This window comes from Triticum urartu, chromosome 6A, assembly GCF_056163025.1.
Source record: "Triticum urartu cultivar PI428250 chromosome 6A, HENAU_Tu73, whole genome shotgun sequence".
Classification (NCBI taxonomy): domain Eukaryota; kingdom Viridiplantae; phylum Streptophyta; class Magnoliopsida; order Poales; family Poaceae; genus Triticum; species Triticum urartu.
This window is the reverse complement of record NC_141878.1, coordinates 123,114,506-123,133,610: the sequence shown is the minus strand read 5'-3', so window position 1 is coordinate 123,133,610 and position 19,105 is coordinate 123,114,506. Positions and strand designations below refer to the sequence as shown.

The following is a 19,105-nucleotide window of genomic DNA, read 5'->3' as shown; positions in this document are numbered from 1 at the left end:
TGACTGAAATCAAACTTCGTAAAATTTGACTAAGTTTATAAAAAATAATATAAACATTTATCATAACAAATTTATACTATGTGAAAGTACATTCAATAATAAATTTAATGATGTTGATTTGTTATCGTATATGTTAATATTTTTATTTATAAAATTAATTAAAGTTTACAAAGCTTGACTTTGACCAAAGCTAATACGCGAATTAAATAAAAACGGAGGGAGTATTTTCCTCCGGCTTTGCATGTTCCTGTCAGCCCGACTTTGCTATTGGCCACCTTTTTCCACACAACTTGTCAAGAGCGAGCGCTGCATTTGTCTTTTGACGCATGCATGCCTATGATAGTCGATCAATTAGACATGGCCAATGCATAATCCTAGGGTGATGCCTTACATGCCATGTAGGATCGGATAACAAAAAAAATAAGTTTGGATGGACAAGCAGGATCCTTTTCAGAGAAGGGATGCATGTGTAGTGAGAGTCACTTTCTATTCTTTGATGAGACCCATTGATAATAGCTTTCATTGAAGAGAAAAATCAACACATATGCCTCAAATTACTTTTTGTCATGAGGCATATGTATCCATATGCCACCATTATACTGCCCTAAAGCTAACCAAACAAAGTTATGAACTTTGTTCGTGCTTTCCTTCCATACCACGCACATGTACCTGGCTCGCCGTGAAAGGGGCGCGCTGCCTTGGCGAAGCTACCAATGTTCGTCGTCACCGAATAACGGGAAGCAACCTATTACGTCCGTCCCTTTTGAGCTTCGGCAAAGAAAAATGAAATGCTCAAGTGTGCATCTTCTTTCCGAGCGATGAAAGTCACGTCGACGTCAAGAAGATCTATCCATGGATCCGTACGTTGGAGCAGGCGGTCCGGGCTAGATTTTTCACTGTCGTGTGTGTGGCCGAGCAGTAGCCCATGTCGTACTGTGTGTAAAGAAATAGTGCGATGAACAGTAATGATTGTTGTTGATTGATGTTGATGATTTACATATTTATATCCTTGGAAGGTATGTGTCACACAGACACAATGTTTACAAGAGGCACCATCCGAACGATGCGTCAGTTATATTAGGATGCGATCGCTCGGGAGAGAAAACGGCTGTCGGTTCCACACGCAGAGATTCCAATTAATTAAACTAATTAATTAATCATAACACTCCCTCCATCTCTGCCTTTATTATTCTTGTAAACGTCGTCATCAACATCTTGATCACCGTCTTTTCAAAAAGAAAAACGTCTTGATCATCATCATCACGATTAGTCTCCTTCAAAAATCCTGTAGGAAAAATATAAGGAGATATGTACAACATGCCACCAAAAACTTCTTCCAAAAACCCAATGAGAAAATAAGAAGAAACTGACATATCACAATGCATGCATTACTATTGCCTCATTAAAAACCTTTCATAAAAAAACAATTAGGAAAAACTTATAAAGGAAAAGAGTGCAATATCAAAGATTGGAGGATCAATTATCATTCAGGGAGACACTCCCCCTAAACTTTGCAAATCCCGAAGTCGTTTCACCAATTTCATTGATGTACTTCTCAAATAGAGAACTTGGTAATGAATTTGTAAACAAATCAGCAAGATTGTCACATGAACTTTGTTTGTAAAATATTTATCTCTGCTCCTAATGGACGACTTGGTGAATAGTCTTTGCGGTTTAATTTCGCTCGGTTTTTTCATCATCCTCCCACCTCTGTGCTCCCTGTTGGTTTTCCCCCTCCGCATCACTAGGTCCAACTCCTCCCTCTCCCTCGGTCTCGCCTCTCCTATCGTTCGATGTCGCTCAATCCTCTCTAGGGTTCGCCGCCCGCCGCCGTCCCTCGCCGTCCTGCTCCGCTGTCGCCCCTCCCTCCACCTACCTCGCCCCTGATCTAGGGTTCGCCTCCCGCCGCCGCCGCCCCCGCCGCTCTGCTTCGCTGTTGCATGTCCCTCCGCCTGCCTCGCCCCCTCCCCTACACTCACCCCTGCGGCCCTGCCCGATCTGGATCTGGATGAGGTGTTGCCTCTCGTTCCTCTCATCGCGTCCCTTGTGCCAGCCATGGAAGAAGGGGAGGGAGAGCAAAGCGGACAGCGGTGGCCATGTGCCAGCGTTGGCAGGACGAAGATGTGTGAATCAAGGAGTCCCTGCATCTACCCGCGACCCTAGAATAGCCGCTACCGCTGTGACCTTTCTCCATGCCGTGAGCTTCGAGGAGTCTGGCGGCGCCATCACGCCGGCCTCTGTCCAAGAGGTCATCGCGCTCAACGGGCCCTCACTCCTCGGCTCCGCCTGCGGAGGTCGTCGACGCCATCGCAGGGTGCCGCTTTGAGGCCGGGGTTGAAGCAGCCACCGAGGAGGCCATCTTGACGCAGATGTTGCAGGCACTCCTGACGTGCATGCGCTCCCCTGCAATTGACCATTGCTATTTAATTTATTCAGGGCTCCCCTGCAACTCCTAGAGCAAGTTAATGAAATTGAAACTTTCTAAATTTTTCTAACATGTGGGAACAAAGATTATATAAGTTAAAAGAATAACCTTGATGAAATCTCAGCGGTCAATGAAAACACCGTATTCTACTATATGTCATTTCTGCTCTTGAGCGGCCTTTGTAGTTTTTCATAACAAGAACTCACAACACTGTACTTCATAAGTCACAAAGTTATCATCCTGAAAAATAGTTATGATTGTGTGCATCACTTACGCTTGAGACCGAAGGTCTTTCTCTCTTTTCCGAAAAAAGTCATCCTGAAAAATAGTGATTTGTGTGCTCTCGTTAATGATGATTCATCATGTTACCATTCATACATCCTTGTTTGGTTTAGTGGAGCCATTTTTTCAATCACCATGACAAGTAGAATTACCAACTGAAACTGAGAGAACCGCTGCAAACCTGGTGGTAATTGTAGTGGTGCTCGTAGCTTATCATCAATCTGCCATTATTATTTGTGTGTATGTGTTCAAAACGACCACTCTAGGGATTCTGGATTTGCTCCTGGCTGCGCCGTCGGGTTTCTTGCGGTTTTGTTTCATTTGAGTTCTGCTGTTCATACATAGTCTAATTTGCCAACATCGGTCTTTTAATAATGCTTTCAACATGGACAATCTGATGCGAGCAAGTTTCTTGCCCTATCCATGCGTCAACCAGCAATTTCTTGATCCAGGTGCCACATGGCCTATAGGGAAGCAGAAGGGCGTCAACATCGGCACCGGTCGCCGCAATGTGGAAGGAAACAGGCGGGTGCTCAGGGACATCGGCAACGTCAACGCAAGGATTGAATCATGTTCTATTTTTCGTTCCTCCATTCTTTGTACTGAACTGAATCTGGTCTTGTTCGCTGCAACAACAAGATCCAGCTGCCGTCGGGATCAATCGCCCAATCTCCAGAAGCTTGGGGGCCCAGCTCTTGAAGAAGGCTCAGGCCAATCCATCTAAGGTACAAACAGAACCCCCTTTCCTCTCCTGTATGCTGCGAAAGCAATTTAAAGATGCCATCAACGTTTTGATCCTACATTTGCATGAGTTCTTAGGTTTTTCTTAACTTATCATTGCTGGAGGAACTAAACAAACACTCTACGAAGTATCACTAACACTAATCTGCGACCACTCAAATTTTATCTCATCTCTTATCTGACCTGCGTCTTTCGAAGCTAGCCGGAGGAACCGGAGTTGCTGCGCGTGTAAGTAGGTCCATTTGTATCTAGGTGTGATGTATTGTTAATGTTTGTTTTATTATGACAACTCTCTTGTAACATTACACGCTTTCTCCTTCTATAAAAAATAAGCAATTTGCATGCTCTCAGAAACAAGGTGGGGTTAGTACAAGGTCATGGAGAAACTATGCCTACCAGGAGAAGGTACGCAACACATTTTGCTGAACCTATGCCTACTAAGGTCAGGGCCTCCTCTCCTCTTTCCCATAGGAAATCAAATCCTCGCTAATTATGATATTACATATAATTTTTTGGCAACTCCTAATAATCTTTTGCATTCTTTTAGGGACCAAAAAATTTCAACATCACATGCAGTAAACAAAGGATCATTTTCCACATTCTGTTTTCTTCTTGACATTATATTAGCTGTATGAATCCCTTTTGCAATGATATTAGCTTGTGGCTTTCCAAATGCAAGTCATGCCAGTTGTTCTTCCTCTAGAAAATGCAAGGATTTCTGTCATTTTCATCCATGCCCGTGGGAAAGAAGTGTTGCAACTATAAGTAATCGAATGTATCTCCTAAATACGAAGAAGATACGAGAAAGAAGACTCACTGATACACGGCTTCAGAGGTAAATTTCCTTGACTTTGAATAATATATTTTGCGACTTGGCTGTATTAATTGTTGTTCTGAGATGATTCATTTTACCTTAAAAAATATTGTCCTTCAGGTGTGACATCTTCGGCACTACAAATGGATGATTGTTTATGTGTGTATTACAGTAGTTTTCAAGTAGATCTCCCATTCTGTTAGTGCCACTTCTAGACAACACATTGCTTTATCACTTGCTTTTCTGCTTACTTGCTTAGATATTATAGCAGTACACTATAGGGCCCAAAGCATTACCTGTCATCAAACTGGCTAATAATAGAACTTTGTTCAGTAATGGCAAACTAGAGGAAGGAATCGAGAGAAAGACATGCTATGATATACACGCCTTTAATTTCAAGGCATGTATGAACTGGATCAAGGCACAATTGGTTTTGAGTCGTTCGGTATGAACTGGTTGAAGGCAATTGTTTTGAGTCGTTCCATACTTAGATCCACCGAACACACCTCCATGAGCACATCTGTCATTTGATCTAGGTCCCCGTACATGTACACGTTGCCCCTTGGCCAAGGTTCACATATTTTTTTAATTAAATATGTGCTGCAAACTCACCATTATATCTATGGACAACATAGCCTAGGATGTCCTCCAGATTTGATCTACTTTGCAAAATATGTAGCTATGACATATATAATATTCAGAGGATATCTCTCACTATTGTCAAAAAATTATTCGAGAAAAGTATAGTCCGAAATTTCTATGATAGATTTTTGTTAGATACACAAATATGTGCGTTTTTGTCCCTCTTTTTACCTATGATGAAGAACCGATGTAGAGCTTCTTATCACTTTTTTTAACTTTTAGAATGGACATATCGATACGGAGACAAGGAAATACACAGATTTTAAAACACTCATCAGTTCAAATATTACTTTGCCAAAGATCTGCTGGGAAACATCATAGCTGGGTGACAAAGGTTATCCCTATTGTTATTCCATATAGATCTTTTGCTTATCTGTCATTATAGATCATGTTTTGTTGGATACTGAAAGTATTACGTTCGGTGTACATAGCTAATGTGCATGATTTTAGTTTGTGAGTCATCCATAATTTTTGCAACCTTGGAAGTTATATTATGTTGTTGTCTTATACTTCAAAATAGCAGTTTGGACTATTTAACAAGAAAAATAAAACATATAGCTGCACGCAAAAAATTATTTATTTTACGAAGTAATCTTGTATTATGCCAAATATTTAGTGACAGTTATTTATCACATGAAGGTATTGAAAACTAGAGAACAGAAAAAGCTTATAGTCATCACCAGGAAACAGTTATCATAGATGTTGATGTTAGAATCTTAGGGTTTTCGGTCTACCCCCTAATTCCTCTGCGCTTATCCGTGGTGCCGCTCACAATTCGCATATCTGAGGCTAGGGGGTAGGGACCTTCTTATACTGTCTTTCCAAAGAGTCCACCTCTTATACAGATATAAGATTCCTAGTCTTTTCCACTAGTTTCCGGGATAGAGTCCAGATCAAATTACCAACCACGATCATATTTGTCTGTTTGACGGATTCTACCCGTTTTGTCCCCGGGGCACACGCTTGTGAGCAACGCGCCATAATAGAGTGTAAATTCCTCTAATTATGTAGATCAACATTAGGGCTATAATCTAACTATATGATCTAGCTCCTTCCAATCTTCAGTGTACCCGGGTAGTCATTCCAATATAAATAGTATATTGTATTCCACTGATAATCGACCAGCTTCCTTAAGCATATGTTACTTAAGTACATTCCAACAAGTGATAATTTTCCATGCTAAACATGTAAAACAATTCCATGTACAAATACATGTATAATTCCATAATGAGGTATTCCGGATATTTAACAATTCCAAGTAATTTGAATATAGTTGCAGGACGCATAATTCCAACAGTTGATGCTGTCGGTGATAGGAGAAAAGTAATTACTTTCATCGGAGGCCTTGATTTATGTGGTAGACGATACGACATACCTAGGTACCCTTTGTTTCGGTGTCTTCAAACTTTGCACAAGAAGGATTATTACAATCCGAACTTTGCTGTAAATGTCTGACTCCTTTGTCTTGTACTTGTGTATTTTTGCAGCTTCTCATGTAACAGTTACTCGAGTCTAATTTTTTACAGGAGTAGGAAACTTATGGTGTGTTCTCTTCTTAATCATCGTAATGATATCATCTTAGGGCACGAAGAGTAGTTGCATCTTCTCCTATGCTTAGTCTTAATTTGAATTGCTATTCTGAAAGTTTTATTTGGGGAAATTGAAAGTAATTATCCTTGTTCTCTGTCAGCAGGCAGATGATGCCTGTGCCCCAAGGGAACCATGGCATGACTTGCATTTGAAATTTGATGGTCCAACAGCTTATGACATTATGCAGAATTGTTGGCTGAAGGCATCGAAACGCCATGGCAATACTGAGAAATATCCTCTGAATATTCCGGAGATGGACCCATGATCCAGATTTGGAAACATTGATGGATGGATAAATTTGAGGATTTGATCCATTATTAGCTAATTATATAGCTTATAATCTTATAGCTAATGACACAAGTGCTCTGTTTTAAAAAAATTAGTGGAAGAAGTACTTATCTCTGTCTCTACTTTGTCGGTGACAAGTTCAACTTTTTCATATTGATGGATAAAGTTGTGTTGGTTTAAGGAACCTGCAGTTGTTTTTTGCTACTTATCTTATAAGCTACAGAAAATAGCACTATCATCTTTAAGCTGGTGACAGATTAGTGGCCTCTGTTAGGTCTTCCCGGTAGTCCAAACATCGTATCAATTTTGTGAACTGAAATTGATGGATATAGTAGGTGTGATGAATGGGATGGGAAGGGTGCAATAAGGAGACGTCGGTAGATTGGTTGTTTGTACCATATTAACATAATGTACTTTTAGTTTTAAAATTCTGGTGTGAGCATGCGACTGACGCCTGGTCATATTGGGTCTAAAGAATTTTCCCTTTTCATCATGCCTCCTTATGAGATTAATAAAGAAAGAACGAACTGACTTGTCTAGAATTGCATACGATGCACGAATACAACATTCTACAACTGAATTTGTTTAGTGCTATGTTTTTCAATAAGAATATACACCAAATTTCCAAGTTGTGTGAGCTGGAATCTAAACTACATGATTAGTAATTGTAAAATTTTAAAATTAGATTAAACAAATGTAGTGAAATTATATTGTTCGGTGAAACAGAAGCAGAATGGATTCACTTGGCAAATGTGAGAGTTGGTGTTAAGAGTGAACACTGAAGGCGGGGAGAAATTCGGACATCACTAACGCCACCATGACCTCAACATCGAAGAATTGAGTCTGCATCCGCTTCCCCGTGCATGGATGTTGGAGGAGAATGGTGAGTTTGACTAGATAAATATATGTGCATGGATGTTGGAGGAGAATGGTGAGTTTGACTAGATAAATATACACGATGAGAGATATTTAGCAATATGTTTGAAAAACAATGGTTATATGTTTTATTGTCCCATGGCAAATTTTTTTGAAAGATCCAGCATTGCTGGCTTGCATTGATTGATAGCAGAAAGCAGCGGAAAAGGAATACATGTGGTGGATCCGAGGATCAAACAGAAAGGATTAAAAAGAAGAAGATGCTAAAAAGAGGCAGCTACAAAACAACCTCAAGGTAGTTAGCCTATGCCTGCCGGAGGTTCAGCGAATGGAGGTTCTAGGCATTTTGCATCTGCTTGCCTCCAAAGTTCAGCCGTTGCTCGGATCGCAGCGATCACTTCCTCTTTGTTTGCTATCTTCTGCCTGAAAGTACACTGGTTTCTCTGAAGCCAAAGCTCCCATAGAACAATCATGGTTAGCGATTTGACTCCCTTTTTGTCGTTCCTCCTGCTGTGGAGATCATCTTCTCGGCTATTTGAGTTGAACTGTCAAGGGACTTCCAAGAGTCTAGATGCATGCCCTGACAGCCTGACCAGGTGGCAATCTCAGACCAGATTGCTCTGGTAAAGTTGCAATGCCAGAAGAGGTGCACCGTGGATTCAAGGTGTCTGAAGCAGATTTGGCAGAAATAGTTGTTTGGCCATCCACGCCGTTGCAACCCGTCGTTGCACCAGAGTCTGTCCAAATGGAGCAGCCAGGTGAAGATCTTGAGTTTGCCTGGAGCCCAAGTATCCCAAAACACCTGCTTGAAAGGAGTCTTGCAGAGAGCTTTGAACTGGACTTGATAGGCCGATGCAGTCGAATATAGCCCGCTTGCCTCGAGGTTCCATCTGATGCTGTCAGGCACGCCTGGGGTTCTTCCTTGCAGAGCTGCCCTAATCTTTCTAGCCATCCTAACGAAATCCTGGAGCAGAGGGATTGTGTTGCCATGTGCCAGGTACTGAATCCATGTGTCGTTGGCAAGGGCAGCACTAACAGTTCTGTTTTTCCTCTTGGAGTGCTTGTAAAGGCTGGGGTAGGATAGCATGAGGGTCTCGCCTCCTACCCAAGAACATGTCCAAAAGCCAGCCTTTTCACCGTCTCCCAGTTGCACTGTGGTTGCTGCGCTGAAAAGGGCCCGGTCAGTGTGATCGCAAAGCAATGTCGTGCCACACCACGGCCTGTCGGGGTGCTTCCAAGAGTGTCAGAGCCACCGGATCCTCAGGGCTCGGCTAAACCGTTCCAGATTCATGATCCCCAGTCCTCCCAACTCGATCGGAGAGCACACCTTGGCCCATGCAACTTTGCATTTGCCCCCTGTCAGTTCTTCATCTTGCGCCCATAGGAAACGCCGCCTTGATTTGTCAATATCTTTGAAAAACTTCCTCGGCACTCTTAGGGCAGTGAGTGCATAGGTGGGCAAAGAGCTTAGAACCGATCTGACGAGCACTCGATGCCCTAAGATGGTCATCAGTTTGCCCTTCCAACCGGCCAAACGTGCACGGATGCGATCCAGAATAAATTGCAGGTGCACCATGCGTAATCTGCTGAGGGTGATCGGCAGGCCAAGGTACTTCATTGGGAAACTTGATGTTTGTCCACCAAAACTCTGCAGTACCAGGTCGAGGTTCACTGCTTCACATCTGATTGGGGTTGCTGAAGATTTCTGGCGATTTATGTTCAGTCCTGATGCCTTGCCAAAAAAATTTATGATCTCCATAAGGTTTTCGATCTCTTGCTGCACTGGGTTTGCAAAGATCATGGCGTTATCTACATAGAGACTGATCCTCATCTTGATCTCTCTGCCAGGCAGCGGTTGGATTAGGCCTTGTTCGCCGGCGAGTTGCAGAAGTCGGTGGAGGGGGTCGATGGCCAGGATGAAAAGGAGGGGTGACAGTGGATCGCCCTGCCTGAGGCCCTTCCGGTGCTTGATGCTCCGACCAGGTATGCCATTTAGTAAGAAAGAAGAGCTGGATGATGCAAGGAGCAATGCAATCCAGTCCCTCCATCTGGCACTAAAACCAAGCTGCTGCAGAAGCTCGAGTAGGTACTCCCAGGAGATGGAGTCAAAAGCTCTGGTGATATCAAGTTTGAGCAGAACTGCTGGGATTTTCTTCCTGTGCAGCGCACGTACGCCATTTTTGAAGGAAATATGCCCTAGAGGCAATAATAATGTTATTATTTTATTTCCTTATATCATGATAAATGTTCATTATTCATGCTAGAATTGTATTATCCGGAAACATAATACTTGTGTGAATACATAGACAAACTAAACGTCACTAGTATGCCTCTACTTGACTAGCTCGTTAATCAAAGATGGTTATGTTTCCTAACCATAGACATGTGTTTTCATTTGATTAACGGGATCACATTATTAGGAGAATGATGTGATTGACATGACCCATTCCATTAGCTTAGCACCCGATCGTTTAGTATGTTGCTATTGCTTTCTTTATGACTTATACATGTTCCTATGACTATGAGATTATGCAACTCCCATTTGCCGGAGGAACACTTTATGTGCTACCAAATGTCACAACGTAACTGGCTGATTATAAAGGAGCTCTACATGTGTCTCCAAAGGTAAATGTTGGGTTGGCGTATTTCGAGATTAGGATTTGTCACTCCGATTGTCGGAGAGGTATCTCTGGGCCCTCTCGGTAATGCACATCACATAAGCCTTGCAAGCATTGCAACTAATGAGTTAGTTGCGAGATGATGTATTACGAAACGAGTAAAGAGACTTGCCGGTAACGAGATTGAACTAGGTATTGAGATACCGACGATCGAATCTCGGGCAAGTAACATACCGATGACAAAGGGAACAACGTATGTTGTTATGCGGTCTGACCGATATAAAGATCTTCATAGAATATGTGGGAGCCAATATGAGCATCCGGGTTCCGCTATTGGTTATTGACCGGAGACATGTCTCGGTCATGTCTACATTGTTCTCGAACCCGTAGGGTCCGCACGCTTAAGGTTTTGATGACAGTTATATTATGAGTTTATGAGTTTTGATGTACTGAAGTTAGTTCGGAGTCCCGGATGTGATCACGGACATAACGAGGAGTCTCGAAATGGTCGAGACATAAAGATTGATATATTGGACGGCTATATTCGGACACCGGAAGTGTTCCGGGTGATTTCGGAGAAAACTGGAGTACCGGAGGGTTACTGGAACCCCCCGGGAGAAGTAATGGGCCATATGGGCTTTAGTGGAGAGAGAGAAGGGCAGCCAGGGTGGGCCGCGCGCCTCCTCCCCCTGGTCCGAATTGGACTAGGAGAGGGGGGCGGCGCCCCCCTTTCCTTCTCCCTCCCCACTTCCTTCCCCCTCCTAGTAGGAGTCCTACTCCTACTAGGAGGAGGACTCCTCCTTGGCGCGCCTATAGGGCCGGCCGGCCTCCTCCCCTTGCTCCTTTATATACGAGGGCAGGGGGGCACCCCTAGACACACAAGTTGATCCACGTGATCGTTTTCTTAGCTGTGTGCGGTGCCCCCTTTCACCATAATCCTCGATAATATTGTAGCGGTGCTTAGGCGAAGCCCTGCGACGGTAGAACATCAAGATCGTCACCACGCCGTCGTGCTGACAGAACTCTTCCCCGACACTTTGCTGGATCGAAGTCTGGGGATCGTCATCGAGCTGAACGTGTGCTAAAACTCGGAGGTGCCGTAGTTTCGGTGCTTGATCGGTCGGGCCGTGAAGACGTACGACTACATCAACCGCGTTGTGCTAACGCTTCCGCTGTCGGTCTACAAGGGTACGTAGATCACACTCTCCCCTCTCGTTGCTATGCATCACCATGATCTTGCGTGTGCGTAGGAATTTTTTTTGAAATTACTACGTTCCCCAACAGTGGCATCCGAGCCTAGGTTTTATGCGTTGTTGTTATATGCACGAGTAGAACACAAGTGAGTTGTGGGCGATATAAGTCATACTGCTTACCAGCATGTCATACTTTGGTTCGGCGGTATTGTTGGACGAAGCGGCCCGGACCGACATTACGCGTACGCTTACGCGAGACCGGTTCTCCCGACGTGCTTTGCACAAAGGTGGCTAGCGGGTGTCAGTTTCTCCAACTTTAGTTGAACCGAGTGTGGCTACGCCCGGTCCTTGCGAAGGTTAAAACAACACCAACTTGACAAACTATCATTGTGGTTTTGATGCGTAGGTAAGATTGGTTCTTGCTTAAGCCCGTAGCAGCCACGTAAAACTTGCAACAACAAAGTAGAGGACGTCTAACTTGTTTTTGCAGGGCATGTTGTGATGTGATATGGTCAAGACATGATGCTAAATTTTATTGTATGAGATGATCATGTTTTGTAACCAAGTTATCGGCAACTGGCAGGAGCCATATGGTTGTCGCTTTATTGTATGCAATGCAATTGTGCTGTAATGCTTTACTTTATCACTAAGCGGTAGTGATAGTCGTGGAAGCATAAGATTGGCGAGACGACAACGATGCTATGATGGTGATCAAGGTGTCGCGCCGGTGACGATGGTGATCACGATGGTGCTTCGAAGATGGAGATCACAAGCACAAGATGATGATGGCCATATCATATCACTTATATTGATTGCATGTGATGTTTATCTTTTATGCATCTTATCTTGCTTTGATTGACGGTAGCATTTTAAGATGATCTCTCACTAATTATCAAGAAGTGTTCTCCCTGAGTATGCACCGTTGCGAAAGTTCTTCGTGCTGAGACACCACGTGATGATCGGGTGTGATAGGCTCTACGTTCAAATACAACGGGTGCAAAACAGTTGCACACGCGGAATACTCAGGTTATACTTGACGAGCCAAGCATATACAGATATGGCCTCGGAACACGGAGACCGAAAGGTCGAGCGTGAATCATATGGTAGATATGATCAACATAGTGATGTTCACTAATGAAACTACTCCATCTCACGTGATGATCGGACATGGTTTAGTTGATTTGGATCACGTGATCACTTAGAGGATTAGAGGGATGTCTATCTAAGTGGGAGTTCTTTAGTAATATGATTAATTGAACCTAAATTTATCATGAAGTTAGTACCTGATAGTATCTTGCTTGTTTATGTTTGATTGTAGATAGATGGCCCGTGCTGTTGTTTCGTTGAATTTTAATGCGTTCCTTGAGAAAGCAAAGTTGAAAGATGATGGTAGCAATTACACGGACTGGGTCCGTAACTTGAGGATTATCCTCATTGCTGCACAAAAGAATTACGTCCTGGAAGCACCGCTGGGTGCCAGGCCTGCTGCTGGAGCAACACCAGATGTTATGAACGTCTGGTAGAGCAAAGCTGATGACTACTCGATAGTTCAGTGTGCCATGCTTTATGGCTTAGAATCGGGACTTCAACGACGTTTTAAACGTCATGGAGCATATGAGATGTTTCAGGAGTTGAAGTTAATATTTCAAGCAAATGCCCGGATTTAGAGATATGAAGTCTCCAATAAGTTCTATAGCTGCAAGATGGAGGAGAACAGTTCTGTCAGTGAGCATATACTCAAAATTTCCGGGTATAATAATCACTTGATTCAATTGGGAGTTAATCTTCCAGATGATTGCGTCATTGACAGAATTCTCCAATCACTGCCACCAAGTTACAAGAGCTTCGTGATGAACTATAATATGCAAGGGATGAATAAGACTATTCGCGAGCTCTTCGCAATGCTGAAAGCTGCGGAGGTAGAAATCAAGAAGGAGCATCTAGTGTTGATGGTCAGCAAGACCACTAGTTTCAAGAAAAAGGGCAAAGGAAAGAAGAAGGGGAACTTCAAAAAGAACAGCAAGCAAGTTGCTACTCAAGAGAAGAAACCCAAACCTGGACCTAAGCCTAAAACTGAGTGCTTCTACTGCAAGCAGACTGGTCACTGGAAGCGGAACTGCCCCAAGTATTTGGCGGATAAGAAGATGGCAAGGTGAACAAAGGTATATGTGATATACATGTTATTGATGTGTACCTTACTAATGCTCGCAGTAGCACCTGGGTATTTGATACTGGTTCTGTTGCTAACATTTGCAACTCGAAACAGGGACTACGGATTAAGCGAAGATTGGCTAAGGACAAGGTAACGATGCGCGTGGGAAATGGTTCCAAAGTCGATGTGATCACGGTCGGCACGTTACCTCTACATCTACCTTCGGGATTAGTATTAGACCTAAATAATTGTTATTTGGTGCCAGCGTTAAGCATGAACATTATATCTGGATCTTGTTTGATGCGAGATGGTTATTCATTTAAATAAGAGAATAATGGTTGTTCTATTTATATGAGTAATATCTTTTATGGTCATGCACCCTTTAAGAGTGGTCTATTCTTATTAAATCTTGATAGTAGTGACACACATATTCATAATGTTGAAGCCAAAAGATGCAGAGTTGATAATGATAGTGCAACTTATTTGTGGCACTGCCGTTTGGGTCATATCGGTGTAAAGCGCATGAAGAAACTCCATACTGATAGACTTTTGGAACCACTTGATTATGAATCACTTGGTACTTGCGAACCGTGCCTTATGGGTAAGATGACAAAAACATCGTTCTACGGTACTATGGAGAGAGCAACAGATTTGTTGGAAATCATACATACAGATGTATGTGGTCCGATGAATGTTGAGGCTCGTGGCGGATATCGTTATTTTCTCACCTTCACAGATGACTTAAGCAGATATGGGTATATCTACTTAATGAAACATAAGTCTGAAACGTTTGAAAAGTTCAAAGAATTTCAGAGTGAAGTTGAAAATCACCGTAACAAGAAAATAAAATTCCTACGATCTGATCGTGGAGGAGAATATTTGAGTTACGAGTTTGGTGTACATTTGAAACAATGCGGAATAGTTTCGCAACTCACGCCACCCGGAACACCACAGCGTAATGGTGTGTCCGAACGTCGTAATCGTACTTTACTAGATATGGTGCGATCTATGATGTCTCTTACTGATTTACCGCTATCGTTTTGGGGATATGCTTTAGAGACGGCCGCATTCACGTTAAATAGGGCACCATCAAAATCCGTTGAGACGACGCCTTATGAACTGTGGTTTGGCAAGAAACCAAAGTTGTCGTTTCTGAAAGTTTGGGGCTGCGATGCTTATGTGAAAAAGCTTCAACCTGATAAGCTCGAACCCAAATCGGAGAAATGTGTTTTCATAGGATATCCAAAGGAAACTATTGGATACACCTTCTATCACAGATCTGAAGGGAAGACTTTTGTTGCTAAATTTGCAAACTTTTTAGAGAAGGAGTTTCTCTCGAAAGAAGTGAGTGGGAGGAAAGTAGAACTTGACGAGGTAACTGTACCTGCTCTCTTATTGGAAAGTAGTACATCGCAGAAACCAGTTTCTGTGACACCTACACCAATTAGTGAGGAAGCTAATGATAATGATCATGAAACTTCAGAACAAGATACTACTGAACCTCGTATATCAAGCAGAGTAAGATCCGCACCAGAGTGGTACGGTAATCCTGTTCTGGAAGTCATGCTACTAGATCATGATGAACCTACGAACTATGAAGAAGCGATGGTGAGCCCAGATTCCGCAAAATGACTTGAAGCCATGAAATCTGAGATGGGATCCATGTATGAGAACAAAGTACGGACTTTGGTTGACTTGCCCAATGATCGGCAAGCAATTGAGAATAAATGGATCTTCAAGAAGAAGACTGACGCCGACGGTAATATCACTGTCTACAAAGCTCGACTTGTCGCAAAAGGGTTTCGGCAAGTTCAAGGGATTGACTACAATGAGACCTTCTCACCCGTAGCGATGCTTAAATCTGTCCGAATCATGTTAGCAATTGTCGCATTTTATAATTATGAAATTTGGTAGATGGATGTCAAAACTGTATTCCTGAATGGATTTCTGGAAGAAGAGTTGTATATGATGCAACCGGAAGGTTTTGTCGATCCAAAGGGAGCTAACAAAGTATGCAAGCTCCAGCGATCCATTTATGGACTGGTGCAAACTTCTCAGAGTTGGAATAAACGCTTTGATAGTGTGATCAAAGCATTTGGTTTTGTATAGACTTTTGGAGAAGTCTGTATTTACAAGAAAGTGAGTGGGAGCTCTGTAGCATTTCTGATATTATATGTAGATGACATATTACTAATCGGAAATGATATAGAATTTCTGAATAGCATAAAGGGATACTTGAATAAGAGTTTTTCAATAAAAGACCTCGGCGAAGCTGCTTACATATTGGGCATTAAGATCTATAGAGATAGATCAAGACGCTTAATTGGACTTTCACAAAGCACATACCTTGACAAAATTTTGAAGAAGTTCAAAATGGATCAAACAAAGAAAGGATTCTTGCCTGTGTTACAAGATGTGAAATTGAGTAAGACTCAATGCCCAACCAATGCAGAAGATAGAGAGAAAATGAAAGATGTTCCCTATGCTTCAGCCATAGGCTCTATCATGTATTCAATGCTGTGTATCAGACCTGATGTGTGTCTTGCTATAAGTCTAGCAGGGAGGTACCAAATTAATACAGGAGTGGATCACTGGACAACGGTCAAGAACATCCTGAAATACCTGAAAAAGACTAAGGATATGTTTCTCATATATGAAGGTGACAAAGAGCTCATCGTAAATGGTTACGTTGATGCAAGCTTTGACACTGATCCAGACGATTCTAAATCGCAAACCGGATACGTGTTTACATTAAACGGTGGAGCTGTCAGTTGGTGCAGTTCTAAACAAAGCGTTGTGGCGGGATCTACATGTGAAACGGAGTACATAGCTGCTTCGGAAGCAGCAAACAAAGGAGTCTGGATGAAGGAGTTCATATCCGATCTAGGTGTCATACCTAGTGCATCGGGTCCAATGAAAATCTTTTGTGACAATACTGGTGCAATTGCCTTGATCAGCTTATGGGGCTCCTGATCAGCTTGTCGTTCCTCACCCTTGCGTTTGAAAAATCACCCTATAACCTTGCATTTCTGGGGCTCCTAATCAGCTTGTCGTTCACGGGGACATCGACACCGGTCACAACCAGTGTCTGAGGGTGGATCGGTGTCAACGGTGATCGACCGACAAGGTAGCTCAGGCGGGGCAGCTTTGTCACCGGCTGTGACTAGTGTTAGGGCAACGGTGAACGGGGAAAGAAGGCGGCTCATGTAGGGTGGCGCATGACATCGACACCGACATCGACCAGTGTCGGAGGATGGGCCATGGGGACAAAAAAAGAAGATGAAGAGGAGGAAGAAGTGGACGATCACAAAATTTTACCACTGAAAAAAATAGGCGACTGATGCATAGTTGCTCTCTTAGTATCCACTAAAAAAATTAATAAAAGGTGATATAAATTTGAAAACTTCACTCATGTAGTCATCAGTTTGATTCATTTTTTTGTATTTTTGACGATGTAAACGTTTTTATATGTGGATTTCAATTATGTTTACATGTACCACTCGATATGCATTATGTTTATGTATGAAAAAATAAAATTATATAAAAGCCCATGGCAACGCACAGGCATTCTACTAGTCTCCCTGGTTTCCCAGCGGTCCTCCTCGCCCCCATCCAAATCCCCCGCCACCCCCTCGCGGAGGAGGAGGAGGCCGGCGGCCATGGAGGAGGAGAGGAAGGGGTTCCAGCCACATCTGATGGCCCTGGGCGGCGGGAGCAGGTTGAGGGGTGCGGCGGGGGCGATGGGCCTGCAGAAGCAGAAGTCGTGGTCGCCCGACATCGAGCGGGACGAGGCGTGGGAGCGGCGGCGGCGCGGGATACTGGGCAGGGGCCGCCGCTCGCCGCTGCAGCGCGCGCAGAGCGTCACCGACGACCAGCTCGACGAGCTGCGCGGCTCCCTCGATCTGTGCTTCCGCTTCGACCCGCCCTCGCAGCGTTGCGCCGCCTGTGACGTCGGGAAGAGCCGCCTCGTCGAGACGCTCCCGGCGGTCGACCTCCTCTACGCCGTCGCCGCCAACGCCAACGCCGGCGCGGCCAACCAGTGCTCCTGAGGTGCCTCCTCGGAGGCCTCCGAGCCGTTGCAGATCGGGATCCCCCTCTCCATACACTCCCCAAGTACGCGCATTCAGTTCCGTTTCATCTGATCTGTTTGATTAGACGACCAGCCTCTGTATGAATTACGAATGAATCGATTGTTCACTTCTCTTCAACGAAATGCGGGTAAATTTCGATTGCTAATTCGTCGCGGGTCGGCGCGACTAAAGTTTTGTTCTGACTTTTCAACGGCGGTGCTTCCCTTCCCTGTAGATGACCCGCCGGAGACGATGAAGATGAGGCTGAAACAGTTGACGCAGGTGAGTGAAAAAATTCCCGTCCTCAGGCCAAAGTTCTCGTCGGCAGCTTCGAGGAGGCGAAAAAATGCCTTCTGAAGGCTCAACAGCTGGAGATGCTCTAGCTCCATACTGTTGCTCGTACGGCATGTGGTTATCTGCCAGCCATACGTTCCGTGAAGATGGCGCCCGCGCATGCACGTAGACGTAGGTAGACGTTACACGTACGTGCTCGCGTGTTTTCTTGCATGGATGTCTGTCTAGCTGGAGCACATCGACCGCATCACCGGCATGCCGCAGTTATTGCGTGTCGCGTGTACATCACTGTAATCACGCTGATAGAGCGGGCTGTGATTTTCTTTTCCACCGCCCAGAAAAAAGCTACACTGCGTTTACTATAGTGGATGCTGCCGTGTTCGAGTGAGGCGAGAAAACGAAAGAAAAAATGCACCAAACAAGCGCGAGTATGCAAGCAACAAACGTCACCGAAATTTACTATACACACCATAGATTCCGGAATCACGGGCCATTTTACTATGCACGCCACCGCACCCCAGACACCACTTTGTATCGTGTCTTTCGCACGATCGACCGCTACTGGCTCGTCATCGCTCCACCGAGAGTGAGATACTTTTGACTCCAACTGCTTGCCCTCTTTGCGAAAAGCAGATCCATTAAACAAGCTTATTACGTTCGTTCATGCTCTCCCAAAGCTGCGTGTTTGCGCTTTCTGGCACAAGTGGCAGCAACAGGCAGGGCGCACATTTGTTCCTTCTTTGGCGCGTCCCTTCCGTACCACGGCATGTACCAAGCAGATATTCGCAGCCCGTCCGTCCGTCCGTCACCAGCGAAAGCCGAAGGCGGCGCGGGACTTTGGTGGCACCCCGGCGGCCGGCGTGCAGGCCCAAGGCATAGCCGGTAACTGTCCGCTAGTGGGTCGATCGATTAATCCGATGTGTGTTTGTCCGAGCATCCGGGACGTGTATCAGGCTAGTCAGACTACCCACAGTGGGAGTAACTTCAGTAGTAATATCGAATTCAACTTAACAAATTTGTTTATGTGGCAATGAGTTAATGAAGAAAGAGGTAGTAGTAGTAACTTAGCTAGTTACTATAACATCACATGTCTTAATGCAATATGAGTCTATAACATAAT

At 44.0% G+C, this 19,105-nt stretch overlaps 1 protein-coding gene and 1 long non-coding RNA gene across 4 annotated transcripts; both read left to right on the top strand.

Annotated features, from left to right (window-relative positions):
- Positions 1–3,439: 3,439 nt before the first annotated feature.
- On the top strand, positions 3,440–7,111 carry LOC125517500 (uncharacterized). 3 transcript variants are annotated; one of them, XR_015607557.1, is made up of 6 exons: positions 3,440–3,676; positions 3,800–3,890; positions 3,996–4,283; positions 5,127–6,283; positions 6,392–6,446; positions 6,598–7,111. It is a non-coding gene; the product is annotated as an uncharacterized LOC125517500 (long non-coding RNA). The 3 variants fall into 3 exon arrangements; XR_015607556.1 differs by having other exon boundaries at positions 3,440–3,890; XR_015607558.1 differs by having other exon boundaries at positions 3,440–3,890; positions 6,178–6,283; positions 6,598–7,103.
- A 10,021-nt stretch (positions 7,112–17,132) lies between these two features.
- Positions 17,133–18,349, top strand: LOC125515767 (uncharacterized). Its single transcript, XM_087531092.1, has 2 exons — positions 17,133–17,734; positions 17,927–18,349. The coding sequence occupies exon 1, from the start codon at positions 17,134–17,136 to the stop codon at positions 17,668–17,670; it is 537 nt and encodes a 178-aa protein (XP_087387218.1). The 5' UTR covers position 17,133; the 3' UTR covers positions 17,671–17,734; positions 17,927–18,349.
- Positions 18,350–19,105: the final 756 nt, after the last annotated feature.